Here is a 22,899-nt window from a genome sequence, read left to right as displayed (position 1 = left end):
GGCAAGTGAATTCTCGTTAGTACGAATTGCGTGACCATACCATCGAAGACGTCTCTCTTGCAATTTTTCCGCGATCGTTGCAACCCCATAACGATCACGGATATCCTCATTTCGGATGTGATCAAAACGTGTCACGCCACTAGTCCAACCCAACATCTTCAACTCTATTACCGCAAGACGTCGTTCATTGTTTTTTTTTGGTTAACCAACACACAGAACCATAGAGGGCGACAGGGCGGTCGACATTGCGATAATTTTTAGATTTGAGACGTTCGTTGATACGTCGATCACAAAGAACACCAGTTGTGGAACGCCACTTCATCCAGGTTGCGTTAATGCGTGAAGCAATTTCAAAACGCAGTTCTCCATTGGCTGATAGCGTTGACCCGAGGTATTTAAATCGCTCAGTTCTGGGCCATTGCCGCTAACAGTGATTGTGCCTGTTTCATGGGGGTCGGTCGTCAAAAATTCAGTTTGTTTAAATTCAATCTGAGACCGTGTTGCATGAGGCGATCATTCCATTTTGGGACAAGTCGCTCGAGTTAATTTTTGCTATCAGATGCTAGGAAAACATCATCTGCATAAAGCAGTACGTAGGGCGCCGGACGTTGCATATCCCGTGTGACGGTGTCCATAACAAGAACAAAGAGGAGTGGTGAGAGGGCGCTTCCTTGATGAACACCAAGAGAGACACGAAGCGGTTTTGATACACCCGCCATACTACGAACTTTACTTTTCGGGTCGTGGTAAAGCAATTGAACCCAGCGTACGAGTTCTTCTGGCACGAAGTGTGTCGTAAAGCATACCAGATGAGTTCATGTGGTACACGGTCAAACGAATAAGGTTGTCAAGAATGCGTTCAAAAATCTTCATGGTATGGGAAAGTAACCGGATCGGACGGTAATTTGAACATTCTGCTGGACTACCTTTCTTTTTCCATATTGGAACAGTGGTACTTTCTTGCCAGTCAAATGGTGTTCTTCCTTCCTGAATAACCCGGTTAAAGAATTCACTGAGCCACAGTGTTGGGTCCCAGCTCTTCGCTTTCCAGAGCTCAGATGCGATGTCGTCAGGTCCTGTCCTTTCCCCGATTTCATTTGTTTTATTGCCTCCTCGACTTCAGTTGCTCTGACTGGTGGAACTGCTCCAAATGTCGGCAATGATTGTGGAAGTAGAGGATGAGCAAATTCTTCAGTTGAAATCTGCTCGAAGTATTCTCGCCATCTATCCGTTGCGGCTCGACGGTTGGTAAGCAAAGTGCCGTTCTTGTCATTAACGCAACAGAAGTGTTCGATATCCTGTGTGCGTTCATTACGGCTTTTAGCAAGTCGATACAGATCTCTTTCGCCATCCCGAGTGTCCAGTTTATCGTAAAGATTTTTGAAATGGTTCGCTCGGGTGACAGCGACCGCTTTCTTTGCTTCCCGGTTGGTATTTTTATAAATTTGCCAATTAGCAGGCGTTTTATCGTCGAGAAATTTGTGGTACAGGCGTTTCTTTTCACGGACCTTCATTTCAACATCATCATTCCAAAGCCAAGTATCTCGGTTGATGTATCGCTTACCCGGCTTGGTGACCCCGAGGGTTGCAGAGGCCGCTTTGTGGATCGTGTCTTTCATTTGGTTCCATGATTCTTCCACATTCGTAATGGTTGGCAATCGTATGAGTGAGACCGTTTCTTCTTTCTTCTCACCAAATCGCCACCATTTAATGCGCGGCGGGCCAGTGCCTTCCTCACGCTGTTTTATCGGTGGCTTAATACGCAGGACGGCAGTCAACGGCCGATGTCGTGGTGCGATGGGCTCATAGGGAACGACTTTGCAATCAGTGACAGTGGTAAAATGTTGGCGTCTTATGAGAATATAGTCGATTTGCATTTTACTGTTCCCACTATAAAATGTGGGAAGATGAGACAATCGTTTGATGAACCATGTATTTATGGGTACAAGGTCATGGGTGCCCGCAAAATCGATTATACGCTCGCCACCCTCATTGCGCGCTCCGAACCCTTTCCTCCATGGCACCTGTTACCATTTGCCTTTTCACCCACATGACCATTAAGGTCGCCGGCAATGATTATGTAATCGTCAGCAGGCACGTAACAAGTCTTTTCATCGAGAAGTTGCCAGAAGGCATCTTTCTCGGCATCAGGTCGACTTGTCTGTGGTGCATACGCGGTGAAGAAGTGAGTAGTGCGATCAGCTGATATAATGGTGAGCTTCATCAGCCAATCATCAAATCGTTCGACTTCTTTAATGACATCACGGAAACCCTCTGAGATGGCAATGCCAACACAATATTGAGTGTGTGGGTTACCAAAATAGAGAAATTTGTAGCCATTTTTACCGCGTTCGCGTTCAATGTCGCAGCTTTTGGCACCAGACCATCGGGTTTCTTGCAAAACGCAGATATCAATGCATCTTTTCCGAAGGGCTCTTGCGAGTTTCTTGGTCTCTCCAGTTAGGGTACCAACATTTAGCGTGCAGACACGTATTTGTTTTATTCGGACTAACTTGCTTACGTCCTGACGAAGTCCATGCATCAAGGACCCTTGGCCATTTCTCGACAGGACCGGGGCCCGTCCTGCCGCGTCGACTGAGGTAGCACTTCTCCGAGGCTTGTGATTCAATCCGATCATCATGTCTGTAACGACATTGTATGCATTTTCTTGGTCGGCCTGTCGCGTGACCTGTCACCAAGAGAGATCAGGTAGGATTTAGCATAGTGGAATAACTCCAGCTATACTCTATTTATCTCTTTTATGAAAATATTTATACAACATTTTTTGCTTAGAATCGACTGCTTAATCGATTTCTGTGGTTGTTTCGACAAAATGTGCACTCCGGAGGGGGGTTGTTACGTCAACTGTCGTTGTAATATTGATCCAGCCCAGGGTCCCTTTTGTGGCTTCATAATCAATTGTTATCCGTGTAGGGCTTTCAACCCCACGCAACCTCCAACCTAGAGGACCAGTTGGTATAATTTTTTTGTTTTTAGGCACGGGACTTGCCTTCATCCTTCTCCGTCTACAGTTTTTCATTAACAAAGAACTCCCAGCGATCACTAGGTGGCGGTGGAGATAGGGCTTGGTAGTGGAACTGTTGGTGTTGGTTAAGCAGGCTTTTCCCAGGTTTGATGCTCCATCGGGGCTACCAATCCACATTTACGCCATGAGACCTATACTACCCTTTGACCACTTTACAATATTACTTTTTTGCCTTCTTCGCTTATTGTCTGGTTCAGATGCCAAGTTGGAGTCCTTACGGTAGAATCGCAGGCAGACAGATTTCAAGGACACAATGAGAAGTTTATGCAAAGTTTGCATTGAGAAAAATCAGATTTCCAAAATGCATAGTGAACGAATCGCCTACTGCAACTTTTCCATACAGTTCATAATGACATCATTAACCCCAACTTATAAGACACCAAGAAAAACATGCCCACATTTATCGACGATTTCACATACTTTATTTCAGCGCATGATATGGAGTAGAAGGCTGTGGCAATTGTACACTTTAATGTGAAATTTAGAGGTTTTCGATGCGACAATGGACAACAATATCTTTCAAAGCAGATCAAAGAATGTTCCGATTGTCAGATGAATTCAGTTCCGATACACCCCAGAGCAGAATGACGCTGCTAAAAGAATTCTGGACAACGCACAAAACATGCTTATCACCTGCTATTCAAGAACTTCTTCTGATTAGAAACAATTGACAAATATGTAGGAGTCTCTTCCCAATACTCGCTAGGAAAATACCAGTACTTCTCTGTCACGGGTGAAAGGCGTGCGTGATGAAATTGCAACATTTTGGATGTGTTGTATTTTTGAAACATTTCAAGCAATTCTTTGGACGAAACTCCGACTTAAGGTCTCTCACTATGGTTGGATGTTGCCCGAATAGATCTCGACTATGGAGTCCAAAAGATCGAAAGATTCTTTTCGGAAACGATGTAATTTTTTACTAAATTAAATCTTGTTCGAGAAAATTAAGTCAAAAACAGACAAAGAAGAATGGTTGAAGACAGTACATGAAGAAGTGAACGCACTCGTTTAATCAAAGGCAAATCAAAGACCAGCAGAAAGTGGGGGTCATTGAGAGCTATCTACAAACATATGCGTTCAACTGTGACGAGGGTTAAGCGTGATTGCTGGATTGATAACACTCAACATGCTCCTCTTAGCCGGTTCCAAAAAGGATCGCATCATGATGCAAGGACGTCATGAATGTATTCCGTCACCGGCAACTTGAGAAGCAAATCTAGGTGGGCACGTTCGAAGAAAAATTTCGATTCACGATTACGTCTGCGCTGTACCGGTTTTTGTTTGCTATGTCGAGAATGTACTCTATTTCCTCCTTGGTTCGTTGTATTTGGATTGGTTCAATGTAGAGGTCGAATTCCTTTTCGGATTATTTTTAAATCCAGGAAAGGTATCTCCTCTTCTTTTTCGATTTCCGTGGTGCTAGCCTAAAGCTAGCCCTTGTTGATTCTCCAGGATCTCCATGAAAATGTCACATAATAACGGGCCCAATGCTAACCCGCAATTTGTTTTGCAAAATTTCTGGATGTGAAGTGCGATTCACTCATACGTGTGAAAACTGTTTTCTGTACAGTTTGGCCTTCTTTAGGAATAACGCTTTTATATCAAAAGATACTAGTATTTCCTCACTTAAGCTATTAGGATGTTGTAACTACAATAATACCTGTAGGAATCGAAAAACAATTTGAATTTCAGAAGAAGCTAGCAGTTGGTTCTCGAAATACTATATTTGTGTTCTTAACAAAAAACTTTAGCTAATAAATGAACAACCCCAACCACTGTAGTTTTGCATGGTTACTTTGGTGGAAATTTGGTGAACGTTGTTATGCAAGAGGATGGGCCCCGACCGATTGGTATCTTGATTGCTTGATTTCAAAATTCCTGTAGCCGATGACACCTGGCCAGGCTACCACCCATCAGTGTCTTGGGTGAATGTTCCGTTTCGGGCAATATTGAGGTGGTTCATTTAGTTCGAACCATTGAGATGAATGTTTGCAATTATCGTATATAATCCATTTTTCATCACATGTAACAATTCGATTCCAAAATAGTTCCCTTTTTTTCGATTCAGGAGTGAAAGGTAAGAGTCGTATATGTTTTTGCGCATCGGTTAATTCGTGCGATTTTCATTTCGCCGGTTTTCGTTAGGTGACTCAAAATTTTTTCTGTAGAAACACCCAACATCAATGATAAAACTCATGCGCTTTGTGCCCCGAATTCGCTTTTACGGTGACCTTCAATGTAACGTTATCCATTTGAGCTTCAGATCGACTATGTGGCTTATTCAATAGGCACGGGGCGACGATTTATTGTGGACTAAAAACTGACTTCAGCACTAAATACACCGGTAATATTCCGGAGGGTGTGATTTTGCGGTGGAACTCGCATTGCGCTGAAGCCGCTATAAAAAATATGTGCAATGAGCGAGGTTAAACACTTCCTGGATGATGGGCCATATACCTAAAGTATTGAAGTCAAGACTGAGTCTTCTCCTTATCTCGGTGCCGACATGAATAAAGAGCAGTAAAAAAAGGATATCAGCAGGAACGGCTTGTATCGATATGAGATGTATAAATTATGTTTATATACGTGTGTGGTAGAAGATAACCCAGTTAACCCAACTAATTAAACAGAGTAGAGATAAATAGAACACGTAGTTATGACGCATATGCATGTGTGTGAAAGGATGTCGCCGTTGTTCTGTTGAAGATATAGATTTCCTTGCCGCCAAGGGCATATTATTCTTGATCGCATGTAAGGCGGGGCATTTTCCTATTCGAGGTGATTGTTAGGAAGTCTTCAGCTATAACTGCTTGTGCCCGTGACATATGAATATAAATATTTTAAATTCTAAAAGAGGGGGTACGAACCTTTCGAACAAAACACGGTTTACGAATAAACGTGTCAGTATGAAGTAATGTTTAATTGAAGTTTTCGTTTCGTACCGTTTTTTTTCAAAGGAAACCACCCAATAGTACGATAAGAGGTAGAGTGTCATGCAGTTATCTGGCAAGCTTTCGAGGCTATCCGCAATGCAATGCAGGATTATTTTCGCTATTATTTCTTTGACTGCATGTAGTGCGTAAATACCACTGTATTCATCTCACTTTTGCGGAATCATTATTTGTGTCATCTTCAGCTTTTCTGGCCACTGCAATGGCAAATTCATTGTTATGCGGATACGTACTGCACTACACGGAATTCATCATTGATTCACTTCTAAACTGCTGTAGTCAGCTTGGTCTTGCGGCGTCCTTTCACATGATAGCACACAACTTGATTAGCGCCGGAAAGAAAATGTATGTGGTTCGCCTAGCAAAATAGTTATTCTATATATCGACCAGTGATCATCATCACCAACGGCGCAACAATCGGAATCCGGTCTAGTCTTGCTTAGTAAGGAACTCTAGACATTCCGGTTTTGTGCCGAGGATCACCAATTCGATATTCCTAGAAGCTCCTAGAGTCTGCCATGTCTTCTTTTTCTACCATAGATATGGCCCTTATAAACTTTCCGGGCAAAGTGATCCTCACCCATACGGGTTACTCGCCCATAGCATTCCTGCGGAATCGTCCATCCTCTTCTAGGGGGTCAAAAATTCTTCGGAGGACTCTTCTCTCGAACGCGGCCAAGAGTTCGCAATTTTTCTTGCTAAGAACCCAGGTCTCCGAGGAGTCCATAAGGACTGCCAGTAAGTCTTGTACAGTAAGAGCTGTGACTCTATGATGACGAGAGATTGGGCTGGTTCTCCTTAACAGGCGTTGTCCTTCTCCCAGTTAGTCAATTTCCAAGTAATTGGTCCTGAAACTGTCGGATGGAAAAGAGCTGGATAATTGCAGATACTCCTGCTTACAACTGACAGACTAAGACGCTGATAAATCTTACACCTTACTTTTATTAAGGTGAACTAATGACGATGCGTCTACAGAATTTCAGAAACATGGAATTTTGCAGCAATGTAATTTTGCATCGAAAACAAATTCTATTAAATCCGCTGCAACAGCAATTTTTACTTTGTGGAATTTGAAGGTCCTTGTGCGAATCATGTGTGATATCAACGTTAAACCCAGTTTCCGCCATGTAACATATACACTCGCTAGAAAAAATGTGCGTACACTAAGCAGTTCCTGGTTATTCGTTAGTAAAACACACGAATAAATTAGTTTTTTAAAAACATTTTATTGTTTGCATATTGCTTGTGGTCTTGTTGCTTTGATAAGGCCACTTTTACGAAATTAGAATTCAAGGAAACTGAAATAAAAAAAGGGAAATAAGAAAAGTCACAAATGTTCAGTAGAAAAAGTCTGCGTACAGCCACATAATTATGTAGGTGATTCCCCGAAATATAAATCCTTGCCATTTGGAGTAAATTGATTGTGAGTTATTGGTTTATGGCTGTGTTTGAAGTGTGAAAAATAAGGACGTTTTTTCGTTATTTTGTGTGTATAATTGTTATTATGGAATTGAAGCGAAAAGAGATTTGTGTAAGTGAAAGAAAAGTTATAATAAAATTATGGGAAGAAGGAAAAAGTTTCCGCGAAATAGCCAGGATAGTAGGAAGGCGACATTCATCTGTTCAAAGGGTAGTTAACAACTTCAAATCGACGGGAATAATAACATCGAAGCCACGATCTGGTCGCCCATCGAAGTTGTCGATTAGGGAAAGGCGACGTATTATAGGTTCGGTGAAAAAGAATCCACGAATAACTGCACCACAAATCGCGAAAGATATTGAACTTAAGTTCAACAAAAAAATTTGTGCTGATACTGCACGGAAAATACTCAAGAGAGCTGGTTACCATGGGCGAGTTGCACGTAAGAAACCATTTATTTCATTAACTAATAGGCGAAAACGAATAAAATTTGCGAATAAGTACGTAAACCAATCAAATGAATTCTGGGAAAATGTGCTTTTCTCAGATGAAAGTAAATACTGCATTTTTGGAATAAAAGGAAGAAAAATAGTATGGAGAAAAGCATGTACAGCATTGAATAAAGAAAATTTGATGCCAACGGTAAAGCATGGTGGTGGCGGAATAATGATTTGGGGGTGTATGGCAAGTGGTGGCGTAGGAAATCTGCAATTTATAGAGTCTACCATGGACAAATATGACTACCTAAATATTTTAAAACGTAATTTAAAACAAAGTGCTGAAAATTTACGCCTGGGTGACGAATTTTATTTTATGCATGACAACGACCCTAAGCATACGGTTGAGGTTAATAAGCTGTGGCTATTATATAATGTTCCCAAACAGTTACATACACCCCCACAATCGCCAGATTTAAATCCCATAGAACATCTGTGGCATTTATTAGAACGCAGAATTCGCCAATACGATATAACTTCAAAGGATATGCTGAAAAATGTATTACAAGAAGAATGGAATAAAATAAGTGTTGAAGAAACATCTAAACTTGTATCTTCTATGCCGAAAAGATTAAAAGAGGTCATAAAAAGAAAAGGGTGTCCTACAAGCTACTGATTTGCTTTTCATATTTACTCAAATATAATTTTTTTTAAATATTTGTTTACTGTACGCAGACTTTTTCTACTGAATTATTGCGATTCTTTTAATTTTTGGCTTTATAACCTGGTTTTTGTAAGACTTATAACTTAGTGAATTAAATACACTAAAACTACGGAACTATTTGTAATGTTTGGATAATAAATTCGCCACAAAAATTAGCTTAATTTTTTTGTTTTACTAAGGAAACGTATCATACTACTGAGTATACGCACACTTTTTCTGCCTAGTGTATGTATTATGGAAGCGGTCTGTGTCGAATTCAAGGGGCATGAGCAAAGGTAAGCGACTAGCAAGTAATGATTTTTTTTTGTAACGTCGATGTCAGTGCCCCTTCCGTTGCAGCATCCAGAATACGATACAACTGATAGGGACGTGTTCGATTTAGTTATATGCTCTTTACCGGTCAGTTGACATCGAATTGATCCCCGAGTCGCCTGCGCAAAAATGTCACTAATGAGGAGGTGGTTACAGTTGAAGAAACCCACTACCCTTTTGTCGTTGACGCTACCGCCTTCAAGATGGGGTTTCTCCATATGTGTGCAAAGCGCTATTAGAGACCGCTTGGATGTATGATATTGAGATGTGTGGGAGATGGCCCAGAATTCATTAGAAACCTTAAAAGTTCTACCTGCATTTGCCAAAACTAAGCACAAACCAAATGGAAGATTTTTGATGATCGCAACAGTATTTGATCTGAGTAATGTTAACCTTCATATTCAAATAGGACGATTACGTATTATTACGTATTACGTATTCATATTTGCTTCTACTGTTCTGTGGTGGGATTTACCGCAATCTTGTTCTTAATGAAGCAGTTTTCTCCCCATACGAATGGATGTGATAACACTTTTGTTAGGGACTGTATACGACGATTTACAGTGTACGTGTTGATTTGACAGTTGTCGGAAGGAATTTGTTTGGGTTGTGGAAGACGTGGTTTTGCTGCACATTGGTGTGATAAATTATTTTATTCTCTATACAGAATGGACGATGTAAGTAAAGTTCCACAATACAAGTGATTAACAGGTCAATTCAATTGGATTAGCCCTTTCAATGATTTGAACTTATTATCAAGGGTGGATGCTCTCCTGCCTTGACTTGAAGCCCGAATCAAGTGATTACAGACGTTTTCTATTGCAGGCAATGAGGTTGAAAGTCGAGCAGTGCAGCCGCACGGCGGAGGATTTCACGAAACTTTACTACAGTAGCGTCGACAAAAGACGTCACGTATGTTGTTTTGGAATGCCCATGAGCGTTCTTTCACTAATGTTCCGTTTTTATGTAGCAACTGGGCAAACTGTACCTAGACAACGGACTGCTAGTGTGGAATGGCTGCGGTGTCACCAACAGAGACGCGATTCAAAAGTACATCTTGGATTTGCCCGCTTCGGAGCACAACCTACAAGTCCTGGATGCTCAGCCCGTGGTCGACGACGCCGTTTCTGGGCAGCTTACTTTCCTCATCTCAGCGGCGGGAACTGTGAAGTTTCAGGACAACCCGATGCGACCCTTCCAGCAGAATTTCATTATAACAGCGCAAGGTGACAAGTGGAAAATAGCGTCGGATTGCTATCGTCTGCAAGACTCTCTCAGCACAGTAAAATCAGATTAGGGAATAAAGTTTAAGTTGTTTCGACACGTTTGTGATTTTTTGTATACCCGAAATCAGACTTTCATTTACGAGCTAACCATGATAAAGTTATTTTGGGGAGAATGCCGCGAAGTTATCCGAAGGGAAACGTTTAGGCGGGAAAACGCGGTTTGCGGACCATTGTGAAGCAAGTTTTCAAGAAAGTCCTTGTCTAGATGTCTAAAAATTATCCTGTTCTGAGGAGGTAAGTTCCAATTGCTCTGATTAATTGAAACAAGGGAACCCCAATTATGTGTAAATTGAAATTTCATTCTTCATAAAAATGTTTACTCGGCGGAAGTGCACACATTTCGTAGCCGCTGTATTTTCCTCTGTTTGCAATATATTGTATTATTTCTAAACATTAGTTCAAAACTAGGTTCCAGAGAGTCCAACTAGCGATATGACTGCTGTAGGAAAAGCAAGAGGAGCAAGATCTAGCTGACTCCGTTCTTCACAGTCACTTCATAGCATTTATGAACAATAGCGTCTCCACCGCCACCTCCAGAGATCTCTTTGAGGTCCCCACAGAATTGTTAAATTACTGTCCGTGACCTGGCTCTAGTTAGAATTGGGCGTTTGTTAAGAAAGTACGTGAGCGTTCCTCCCCGCAATTTCATCAATACAAATTGTAGGCGATGCCGGGCCTGACGTAGTTCGGTATATATTTGCACACGTCTGACCCAATGCTCTGCGAACGGGTCTTGTTATAGCAGGGTCCAACCCTTTCAATTCGCCTCTTCTCGTAGGCGGTGAGCCTTCAACATTTAGAATCAATGGCTTTGAAGCGGTCCGAATGGAGTCCACTCCCCACATTCGCTATCGGAACGTCGTAGCACCCACCGCGGAACTGTCAACGGCAGACCCCCGCCTAGCCAGTCCGTCGGCCGGCTCATTTTCTTCTGTGTTTTTGTAACCACCCAGAGGAGGATGACTTTGGGCGTGCCGCCCAATCTGTTTAGCACCTCTGCACTGCTCCACTCGGGTAGAGGATATTGCCACTGAGTGTGTGGCGCGGCAGGATTCGCAGCATTCGAAATTTATTTCGAATGTTGCGAGCGAATAGATGGCGCGGATCTATCCACTTTGCGTGGCACACCAAGGGAGTGGAAGATCGCAGTAACTATGTTTTTCAGACCTGTCACTGAATTTAATAATTAAGTGAAAATTGCTAAAGAATATGGAAGTCCTTTTTGAAAATAGAATTTGAGTTGAGTTTACTGTATAGAATTCGCGTTGAGTTTGCTGTATAAAATTCGCATTGAGTTCGCTTAAATATTTCAATAAAAATAATAAGTAATCATAATTACTTAATTGGATTACTTAATTGGTGACCCCGGAACTCGCACCAACAGCATCAACAACTGGGATCCCGAATTCCCAGAACCTGCAAAATTGAAAAACTCAAGCACATCATCATCCCCATCAACAAATCGCAGTCTGCGCAAGCACAATCGCCCAGCAGGCAGCCGCAACAACCGATTGGAGATAAATAAGAGTTCCGCAGCCGCAGCCGCCATCGCTGCCGCAGCCACTTTCGCCGCCGCACTCAACTCCACCATCGACGACATTGGTGAAGTTCTATTAACGACAAAAATTCGTCCGAACAACACGGCAGAAATAGAACTTCCAAGGACTGAGAAATCCTTCCAAAACATCAGTAGACCGTACGGCAAGCGATTTTCACGCGTTCGCATCTACAGTTGAGTGTGGAGTGCCGTGGTAAACATCACGAAAACGTGTCACATCTCCACATCCCGAGTCGGAGCAGAGGCAAGAAAGAAAAACGCGAGAAAACCTTCTCTACACAGTGTACTGCGCGACACACGTCGGACCCTCACCAGAAGTGGATTTTCACGCGACTTCCTGTACGCACGCCCTCCTGCACAACACCTTTCACGCACCGAACTAGTCATCATTGCCACAACGATCAACAACGGCAACAAACGGACGTCCCCAGCACCGCCAACGCCGCAGCTACAGCCGACAAACAACGAGGAGTTATTTTTAAGAGAAGTTATTATTCATTTATATATAATATATTATTTATTCAGTTAAAAAAAAAAATAGTAATAAAAAAATTGAAATCGCTGCAAGAGACGGCGTGCAGGTGTTTAGCATCGCGAGTCCTCCATTCTCATTGGTGGTGTTTTTGGTCTGCGCTGGATAGCGTCCGCTTCGTTTTTTCTCGTTTCGTGCGTGCATTTGTGGGTGCGGCCTGCCGTGTCGGTGTAAAGTTCACCGCGTTTCAGAATAAACTCACCGCGTTTGCATTTCAATCTCGTACTTTTCGTGAAACAAGATGTCTTTTGACAATAAAGACGCAGCAGGCCCATCGAACCCGCAAGTGACCGCCCTCGCCGTACGCGTTCCTCCGTTTTGGCGGCGGAACCCCGAACTGTGGTTCGTGCATCTGGAAGCACAGTTCCAAATGTCCGGCATCACATCGGACGCGACCCGTTTCAACTACGCGGTGATCGGCCTGGACGAAGAGTCCATACTTCTGGTGTCCGACGTGGTGAAGTCGACATCGTATGTGCAGCTCAAGAGCGAGTTGATCAGGCGCCTGTCGGCAAGCGAGTCGGCAAAATTAGACCACTTGCTGGCAGGTTTAACCTTAGGTGATCGAACTCCCAGCCAATTGCTTCGTGAAATGAGGCAATTGGGTGGGAGTAAGATCGGCGAAGACCTGATCAAGTCGCTCTGGCTGCGTCGGCTCCCGGAGGGCACCCAGGCGATCCTCGCTTGCGTCTCCGGTTCCTTGGAGGAACTGGCAGCGACGGCCGACCAGGTTCAGGAGGTGTACGTACGCCCAACCTTGGCGGCCGTTCAACCACCGTCGGATGAGGTGGGTGAATTGAGGCGCGAGATTGCTGCATTAACAGCCAGTATGGCCGAGATGCGGGCGACGTTGGACGCTCAGCGTTCGGGCGCCAGATCGCGAGCACGCTCGCGGTCTGCCATCCGAAAAGGGCGATCAGGTAGCAGGTCGTCAAGACAGTCCACGGACCCAGGGATTTGCTGGTACCACCGCAGATTCGGGGATAAAGCGACAAGATGTACGCTACCGTGTAGATTCTCTTCTACCGCAAAAAACTAGGTCCGCGGGGGGTTTTGGCGGCGGCCACCCAGAACGCAGCACCACGTCGCCTAACTATTTTTGACCCCCTCAGCAGGCGCAACTACCTCGTCGACACGGGTGCGGAGGTTTCGGTTCTTCCCGTACCCCAGCATCATCAACTTTTCCCTCAACCGCTCAAACTTGCGGCAGCAAATTCCTCCCGCATAAACACGTACGGGTATAGGCAAGTGGACGTGAGTCTTGGCTTGCGTAGGACGTTTTCGTGGCGTTTCATCCTGGCGGATGTCAGCTTCCCCATACTAGGCGCAGACTTCCTGTGTCACTATGGATTGCTGGTGGACTTGCAAAACAAGTCTCTTATAGATTCCACGACCAACCTTAATACGTCGGGACATATGGTATCTCACCCAGGCAATAATCTTTCCGTTCTTTTAGAAGACATTACCGACTCTCGTGTTCGGGCACTTCTCCAAAAGTTCAGCCAGATTACTACCAACTGTAGTCTCTCCAAACCAGTGAAGCACAATGTGCAGCACCACATTATCACTACTGGTTCCCCGATCTTCTCGAAGGTGCGTCCTCTACCATCTCAGAAACTGGCAATTGCACGGAAAGAGTTTGAACAACTCGTTCAACAGGGTATCTGCAGGCCCTCAAACAGCTGTTGGTCTTCCCCACTGCATATGGTCCCTAAGCCAAACGGCGAATGGCGCCCATGTGGGGATTACAGAAGGCTAAATGCACAGACTGTTCCTGACCGATATCCAATTCCACTCATCCACGACTTTGCGCATCACCTCGCGAATTGCCGCATCTTTTCGACCTTGGACTTAACCAAGGCTTATCACCAAATTCCAGTAGCTCCTGAAGACATTCCAAAGACGGCAATATGCACACCCTTTGGACTCTTCGAGTTCACCCGGATGACTTTCGGATTGTGCAACGCGGCGCAAACCTTTCAAAGGTTCATTCACTCAGTCCTGCGAAACCTCGAATTCTGTTTCGTATATTTGGATGATGTTTTGGTCGCTTCTTCCACTGAGTCTGAGCACTTAGCCCATCTCGAGTGCATTTTTCAACGTCTCCTTGAGGCCGGTTTAGTCCTAAACGTTGAGAAATGCAAATTCCTTCAACAACAGGTGAGATTCCTCGGCCATTTCATTTCCCCTGAAGGAATACAGCCCGACCCAGACAAGGTGCAAGCAATCACAAGCTTCCCGCGTCCAAAGACAGTGAGGGAGTTGAGGAGGTTCTTGGGCATGCTAAACTTCTACCGTCGTTTCCTGCCCAATGCCGCCCATCTCCAGTCCATTTTGAACGCGTACTTGTCTGGCCCCAAAACTAAGGACACACGAGAGATCGTGTGGTCTGAAGAGGCTATCTGCGCGTTTGACAAATCTCGTCAACAACTGGCTGACGCTACACTCTTGGCATTTCCTCTGCAAGATGCACCCCTAGCCGTTTTTGTTGATGCCTCTGACATCGCAGTAGGTGCTGCCCTTCACCAAAAGGTGGACCAAGTTTGGCAGCCGTTGAGCTTCTTCTCGAAGCAGTTGAATCCCGCTCAACGGAACTACAGCACCTACGATCGCGAACTGCTCGCCGCATACCTGTCCATCAAATACTTCCGTTTCTCCCTAGAAGGCAGGCCGTTCACAGTGTTCACGGACCATAAGCCTCTCACGTTCGCTTTGAAACAGAAGCCCGACAAAGCGTCCCCTCGTCAGCTTCGACACCTGAGCTTCATAAGCCAGTTTACGTCGGACATCCAGCACGTGTCCGGGAAGGACAACATTGTTGCTGACGCTTTGTCTCGTGTCTCCGAAGTTAACATCCCCGCCTCACTCGATTTCTCGGCTATTGCCAAGGCGCAAGTGGATGACGCAGCACTTCAGAGCCTCAAGTCCAACCCCAAATACAAATTTCGGGAGTTGCCCATCTTCGGCTCAAACCTCTCGCTCTGCTGCGAAGACTCGGAAAAGGGACCTCGGCCATACATTCCGGCCACATTTCGCAAGGAAGTGTTCCACGCAGTTCACGACTTGGCGCACCCCGGCATCAGGACAACAAACCGGTTAGTCACCGGAAAATACTTCTGGCCCTCCATGAACAAGGATATTAATTCCTGGGCCAGAGAGTGCATCGCATGCCAAAAATGTAAGGTCTCCAGGCATGTTAGGAAAGAAGTGGGCTCATTCCCCCGCACTACCAAGCGTTTCCACACCATACACCTCGACATTATAGGGCCTTTGCGAGACTCGCATGGTTATAAGTATTGCCTCACAATCATCGACAGGTTCACGCGGTGGCCTGAGGCAATACCTCTGAAAGACATCACGGCGCAATCATGTGCTGAAGCCCTCTGTCGAGAGTGGATACCTCGCTTTGGCGTCCCTGCAGTGGTCATCACTGACCAGGGAATGCAATTTGAGTCCACCCTTTTCTCCGAGTTAGGCAAACTCCTTGGTTTTAAACGCCAGCGGACTACGGCATACCACCCACAATCCAATGGGATGTTGGAACGTTGGCACCGGACGCTGAAAGCCGCCATTATGGCACGCGACGACCCGTCCTGGACGCAAGTCTTGCCTCTCGTCCTACTCGGCCTTCGTACAACCCGCCGAGAGGAATTTGCTGCCAGCCCCGCGGAGCTGGTTTACGGGGAGAACCCAAGACTCCCAAGCGATCCGGTCTTCGACAAGAGATCGGGTCTCACGGAGTCGGGGTTGGTGCGTCTGCTGAGGGACAATCTCCGGCGCATCAAGGCGACACCACCCACTCGACACTCGTCCATACCTGCTTGTTCGCCCAAGGAACTGGACACATGCACGCATGTGCTGATCAGGACGGATGCCGTCCGGAAGCCGCTGCAGCCTCCATATGAGGGCCCGTACCGCGTTCTCGAGCGGGGAGAACATTTCTTTCAGCTCGAGATTGGTGGTCACAAAAAGGCGGTCTCTTTGTCCAGGCTGAAACCCGCGTGCGCCCCGAAGCAACGTCGTGTCCGCTTTGTGGATTAACGGCGAACGAAGTTCGGGGATCAGTCGCTGAAACCCCCTAGGTTTCATCTGGGGGCGGAGTGATGTGGCGCGGCAGGATTCGCAGCATTCGAAATTTATTTCGAATGTTGCGAGCGAATAGATGGCGCGGATCTATCCACTTTGCGTGGCACACCAAGGGAGTGGAAGATCGCAGTAACTATGTTTTTCAGACCTGTCACTGAATTTAATAATTAAGTGAAAATTGCTAAAGAATATGGAAGTCCTTTTTGAAAATAGAATTTGAGTTGAGTTTACTGTATAGAATTCGCGTTGAGTTTGCTGTATAAAATTCGCATTGAGTTCGCTTAAATATTTCAATAAAAATAATAAGTAATCATAATTACTTAATTGGATTACTTAAAGTGCCTTAATGTTTGCTTGGCTGTCGGTCAGAATGACTATGTTACCCTTTGAACTCGAGTCACGCCCTAGCAATACACTGGCGACTCCTGGAAGACAGTACAACTCACCTATCCTGTGTGCATTGACTCCAAGGACCATTTTGGGTCTTAAGCTTGCGTCATAATCGTCGGCCTTCCACTCCGCTCTGGTTGGAAAGCTCACAGTAAAATTCCTCTTGAAAATCGTCTTGCGTGTGGCGTAATCCGCCGGAAATGCCCAGAGTCCTCGAGGTACTTCGTGTAGAATATTATTATCGCCGTAGTGCTTCGCTCTCAGCATCTGTACTTACGTAGTCTGACAGGACTCCAGGCTACAGAGTAATTTAAGGGCATCTGCCAGGAAGGACTACAAGCCCTACCTGTACGCGCGATTTTTTTTAAGCTGAAAGAATACGTATATTTTAGAAAATTGGTAAAATTTATTTCATTTGAAGTATCGGCCATCGCTACCTATGCAGTTTTGCCATCTTTCTGCCAATTTGTATATGCCTTTTCAGTAGAAGCATTGGTCTTTTTTTTTTACTTCTTCGTAAGACCCAAAGTTCTGCTCAGCAAGCGCGTGCCCCCATTGATGCAGTGGAAGTCAGAAGGCGTCAAGTCTGGTGAGTAGGGCGGGTGGGGCAGAAAATCCCAGCGAAGTGCAGCAGAATTGTCTCTGACTCGTTTTGATGTGTGTGCTGAGGCATTATCGCGCTGAAAAATTATTCTTTCGTGCCTCGTGTCCCATTCTAGTCGTTTTCCAAGCAATGCCTGATTCAGATTGAGCATTTTCTGTCGATAACATTGCGTTTCACCAGTGTCCCTTGGTTTTAGAAGTTCATAATAGATCACACTCTTGTGGTCCCACCAAACACAGAGCCTTGTCTTGCAGTCGATGAATCGACCTATGATTTCTCCGTTTAGAATTTTCCAAATAGATCCATTTTTCATCTCCCGCCACGATTGAATGAAATAAACGCTTCCTTTCGTGCCTTTTGAGAAGAATTTCAAACGTAAGGAGACGCTCGCTTGAGTCACATTCAATTGTTCTTTAGTTTGAGGCTCATACTCATCGAGTAATGCCTGCAATTTGGCATCTTCAAACTTTTTCGGTGGTCTGCCAAGTTCTTTGTTTCTCAAATCGAAATTATCGCTTTTGAATCGCTGAAGCCTACAATGTAGTCGTCGACCACATCAAAAAAAGTTGATGTCATCATCTTTCAATGAGTGATCTATTCACTATCACTTCTATTCACTATCACTTTCGATCAATATGTTTATTATAGTTTTTCGGAGTTGCCACAAACTCGGAAGATGCCGGATTTGACTAAGACTAGCATTAAGTGCCGAACGGTTAGGCTCGGAACTCCTACCTGCTAAAAAATTTAAAGGGGGGCCTGGCTGTTGAGGTCATCGGTAGGTTAGGGGGAAAACCGTCGAGAACTGCTCGCAATATCGAGGACGATTTTAGAATCAACTGCCGCTTCAAACAACCTTTCGCTTATTCTTCCCCTGGGGAATCATGAAGCTTTAATGCAAGCACTCTTCGACTTTGGATAATATATGCAGCAAAAGTGGTCATTGAGAGTTCTTCTCTCAAAAAAAGATTGCCAGTGAATCATAGCTTATGATCTATAATCTTCTGCGGAGGGCCAGTTCGGGTTTAATTTTGGTTTCACGTGCTGTATTTCGGAAGTGGCTTTTAAGGATTTTAGGGTAACCGAGTCCTTTCGATTCTCTATTTTCTTGCCCAGCTCTTTCTAGCTTTGTATCCATGCTGAATCAGTGTGAGCAATGAACTTTGTGGGGGTGGCTCATAACATAATCGTCACATCTATTTTGGGATTACTACAGACCCCGAAGTCTAGGTTTTTTCGAGAACTCAATGAGGTGACTCGTTTCTTAGCTGCAATCAAATGTACGACATACCCTTCATTGACTTTTGCCCTGCTATTAGTGTAGTATACCTATTCCCAGATGCGTCGTTGAATCAGCCCTATATGTTATATAGGTTATATAGATCGTTGTATATAAAAGGCGTTATTCATGATCTACGTGGTCTCCTCACCGGGCGCGTTTTATAACCTGCCAGGGGAGGGGGTATTCCACTCCAGCTAATGGTTTTCAGAAAATGTTCTCTTAAAGACTGCTATAAGTCCCGCCTTACGAGTGAGGGTATTTCCGGATAGCTGAGTGATTAGAGCACAAAGCTGGTGGCAGTGGAGTTTGAACCGTGATTTGACGTCGGATACCAGTCGACTCAGCTGTGAATGAGTACCTGAGTCAAATCAGGGTAATAATCTCGGGCGAGTGCAATGCTGACCAAATTGCCTCTTACAGTGTATTGTGCTTAAAGATTCCTCGGGGTTAGCTCTCCACAAAATACGTAATCTCATCTGGTCCTTTGGGAGTAGCAGATATATTTTCGTTATATCACCTCAGAAAACGAACTGAAATTGGCGAATGGGAGTAACGATGTCGAAGATGCGGGTTTGAAGCTTTGGCGCAGGAAGAATTCTGGTTAAGGTTGATACAATTGTAAATTGGGCTTGAGGCATTCTTAAGTTTCGCGTAGTTGTATTCCGGGAATCAGGTAAGGTATGAGGAGGTATGGAGTATACCCTTCCATCAGTATCTTTCCTTAACTGAGCAGAAACCGATACTCAGACATTAATCATCCTATTAAATATAGACGACTTGCAGTTTCGTTCACGGCAGAGACAACTCATCAGACGCTATTTCAATTCTGTTTCGTGAATTTTACTAGGCGTTTTTGTTACGAATATAATTCGTAGCCACTTCGGCGTTTTTTAATTATCGTTTCTCTTGTTCAAAGAAAAGATCAAATACATTATGGAAAGATAACATAGCACCAATCTTTTCCACGATAGTGCTAGCATGATACAAGTTTCAATACTATCTTCTTTGCTGACTGGCATATATTAGAAGTTATTAGCTCCTGTTCTGAACTCCTCCAACGATACATGGAAACCTTGGAAACGGATGTCTTAATTGGACTTCAAATCAATCAAACAGAACGTGTGTTTTGAGCAAGAAACCCACCTTTCATTGACATTCCTTTTAAGGACAGCTATTGAATCCTAGTTTAACACGAATATGAGAAGCATGCCCATCCCTTGTCTTTTACCTTGATTACGGGTGTGGGGCAAATGGTACTAGAGTTTGTCATTACGGTTGAATTTTCAACATGCGGGACTAGTATTCCAACCTCTTTTTGATTTTCTAGCAGTTTCCGACATCGAAACAGTCTGTTTGCTTACACTTCTTCAGTTGCTCATCATCGTGGATGAGAAACGGTTACGGTTAATTTCGCTCACAGCACGTTCACAATTTTTACAATCACCTGCAAGCTCTTTCGTGATGCGATATACGGTGGCGAAATCGTTGCTGTTTGCGGGAGCTTACGTTTCTCTCAAAAATGCAATTATAGAGCAATCTTCGAAATGGCGGATACCACCCTGCACTTCTCACACGTTTTCCCAATAACGGATCTTTACGCCCTGCGTTCACTCCCGCTTGTAGTCATCGACCGAGCTCTCTTCACTTTACGTTCATCGACTGGCGTCAACCAGGTCTTGTAACGTTCTTTTGGAATGTAGCACACAATTGCATCCGTTCCAGATGCAAAGGCACTTTTGATGGAGGCCCAGTGCCTTTCACTGCTGGGCCACAGCCTGTTATTGGAAACGCCGGTTCTCTATGCTGTTGTCGATGAGCGTATTCACATTTCAGAAACCAATCATAAGCAAGCAAGGTTTCGAAATTTGCATGATTCTATGGAACTTATAGATTTCTATACCTTTTAGTTCCAAACGAAGTCACGACATTGCCGGCATTAAGATGAACGGAGAGCTTATGTCTATGGCGGGCAATTCCATCTCATATCTAGTGTTTGTATGATTGTTGTTTACGGGAGGGATACTTCCTTGCATTCTAGAAGACTGCTGGTTTGTTGTGCTCTTGAGATTACCAGAGAAGAGTAGGAGTAATTCTTGATCGTACAGGGCCATATTACTTCTCCCTGCTTTGGTAAGGCCCTGGAGGAAATTATGGTCCAGTGGCTGGAGTTGAAAACTTCCCTTCTGTTGTCGGGCAAGTAATGCGTTTTCCGAACTGGCAGGTCCACCCATGATACATGTGAAAAACTGCTATCCGTTGTGCAAACACATATGTGCATAGAATTTTTGTGTATTTCTTCTTCTACTTAAAAGATAAAAGGGCGCTGGTGGCAGTGGCTGATGGTACGTTACTGAGAGAACCCGTCGAAAAACAGAATTGTGTATTTCTGCATGGTTTGAACCAGACTGTGTGAGAGTCCCAGGATATCAAGGGAAGCCATGAGGGATTTAGGTACAATACCTGCAGCTGATAATATTATGGGAACTACAACCACTTTCTTGAGGCGCCAAACTTTTTTGATTTTCCGACTAGTGGCTCATAGTTTACCTTCTTCTCCACGTGTTTCCGTTCAATGTTGCTGTTCTGGGGGATAGCAACATCAATAATATACGCGAAGCGACCCATCTTGTCAACTAACAGCACGTCGGGCTTGTTGTGTGGTATATGGCGATTAGTTAGGACTTTCCGGTCCCAATACACGCTGTAAACAGACCATCAAATACTGCCTGCGGCTCATACCGGTAAACCGGACATGTTCCCGTAATCAGTTCTTGCTTGTATGCACGGTTTTGATGGATCACGTTACATACCGCATTATGCCTGTTCGTTAATTGCATCGGCGTCATAACAGTGCAGCCAGAAATGAGATGGCCCAACGTCTCTAAGGCCGAAGCACATATTCTACACTGGTGGTTCTCTACCCGCTCTTTAATTATGAGTTTTCCATAAGCTCGGGTGGCTGGCGACCAGGCCGTCCTGAATGGCACACATGAATCCATCCGCCTCAGCAAAGAGCTCCCTACCACATAGCCATCTCTTCGACAAATGGCTGTCAAAGGCAATTCACGTGCTTTCCGGGCAATCCCTTCGACTTTCACTCATCAAACGATTCTAGATCTAACTTCACACCACTTAGAGGATTTAAAGATGGACCCTTCAAGTTAAGTGGAGTCAGCCCGCAATCTGTCTTACAAACAGCTTCATGCAAGGAACGCCTGTTCTTTGCTGAAAAAATAACCGCGTAACGGGTCGACTTGACTGTGATGTTGTGTCACCGCGTTGAGCGTGCCTGTGCCTCCGATGTCGTGAGGCAGGTTCGTCCGCTCCACGACAGAACTGAGGTGATGCACTCGGAGTTTGCACACAGTAGTCCGTATCCGCCGCTGGACGTTCTCCAGACCCGTCTTTGTCCACGGCATATGCCAGTGAAGGGATAGCGAATATGTTCAGTGAGCTCATTTTATTGTTGCCCGAGAGATGCGGTTTCAGTACCAGCTTTACACGTCACAGGAATTCGGACAGCAGAGCGTCCTTCAGATCATCAACGCGAGCATACGTTCCTTGGAGTATTGCTAGGTACTTGTAGAAGTCTATCTCGGTCATAGCTTGTATGTGGAGGTTACCAATGCTATCTTCGGCATGCGGCTCGTGATGACCTTTCCATCCGAATATCACGGAATCGGTCTTATGTCTGCGGGGTCCTGCACCTTCTTAAGGATAAGGTAGATAACCTCCGTAGTGAGAAAATTCCTCCGGCCGACTAATAACCTGATTTATGCTATATGCCAACCGACCATATATACTGGCGAACTTTTTATACAAGAATTTCTGCACCTGACCCAGACCTGGGCCCCTGCAGTTCTTCGAGTTGTTTATGGCTCGCTGAATCTCCTCTTCGGAAACATTCGAAAAATTCATGCCTACTATAGTGGCATGGCGAGTGCCTTCGGCGATAATCCACTCAGCATACTGGACGAGCAAAGTCCACCCCAACATTCTTTCGTTTTCGTTACCGTAAACTTTACTGTCTGGGCGCTCTATTTGTTGAGTGATCTACAAAAGCTTGACTGGTTTTTCGGGTACGTTGCATTCTGGACGCGTCTGAAGTGACTTTCGCCATACCATCTGCATATAGCGGAAAGTTTCGATTTTAGTGTGTCCACAATTTCAACTACGGGTGTTTCATTGGGGATTGCATAGTTCCGATAAACGCTTTGCACTTTATTCTTTACCCATTTGCTGGCGTTATTAGAGCTAATTTGAGTCATGCC

The 22,899-nt window shown here is 44.6% G+C and overlaps 2 protein-coding genes across 2 annotated transcripts in view; both read left to right on the top strand.

The window, feature by feature from the left end:
* Nucleotides 1-9,434: 9,434 nt before the first annotated feature.
* Nucleotides 9,435-10,213, top strand: LOC119653577 (NTF2-related export protein). The gene is made up of 3 exons (XM_038058320.1): nt 9,435-9,567; nt 9,716-9,802; nt 9,861-10,213. The coding sequence occupies exons 1-3, from the start codon at nt 9,559-9,561 to the stop codon at nt 10,185-10,187; spliced, it is 423 nt and encodes a 140-aa protein (XP_037914248.1). The 5' UTR covers nt 9,435-9,558; the 3' UTR covers nt 10,188-10,213.
* Nucleotides 10,214-10,222: 9 nt separating this feature from the next.
* Nucleotides 10,223-22,899, top strand: part of LOC119653576 (allatostatin-A receptor) — a 779,896-nt gene continuing 767,219 nt past the window's right edge. The window contains exon 1 of the mRNA XM_038058319.1: nt 10,223-10,410. The gene's annotated coding sequence lies outside the window, so the exon portion shown is untranslated. The remainder of the gene's footprint in view (nt 10,411-22,899) is intronic.

The sequence above is a fragment of the Hermetia illucens genome, chromosome 4, assembly GCF_905115235.1.
Source record: "Hermetia illucens chromosome 4, iHerIll2.2.curated.20191125, whole genome shotgun sequence".
In the NCBI taxonomy this organism is placed as follows: Eukaryota; Metazoa; Arthropoda; class Insecta; order Diptera; family Stratiomyidae; genus Hermetia; species Hermetia illucens.
This window is presented reverse-complemented; position numbering and strand designations above follow the sequence as displayed.

What these genes read in the sequence shown, in the direction of transcription:
- LOC119653577 (XM_038058320.1), top strand. An exon ending in GCGTCGACAAAAGACGTCAC is followed by an intron (nt 9,803 to 9,860) that starts GTATGTTGTTTT and finishes GTTTTTATGTAG; the next exon opens with CAACTGGGCAAACTGTACCT.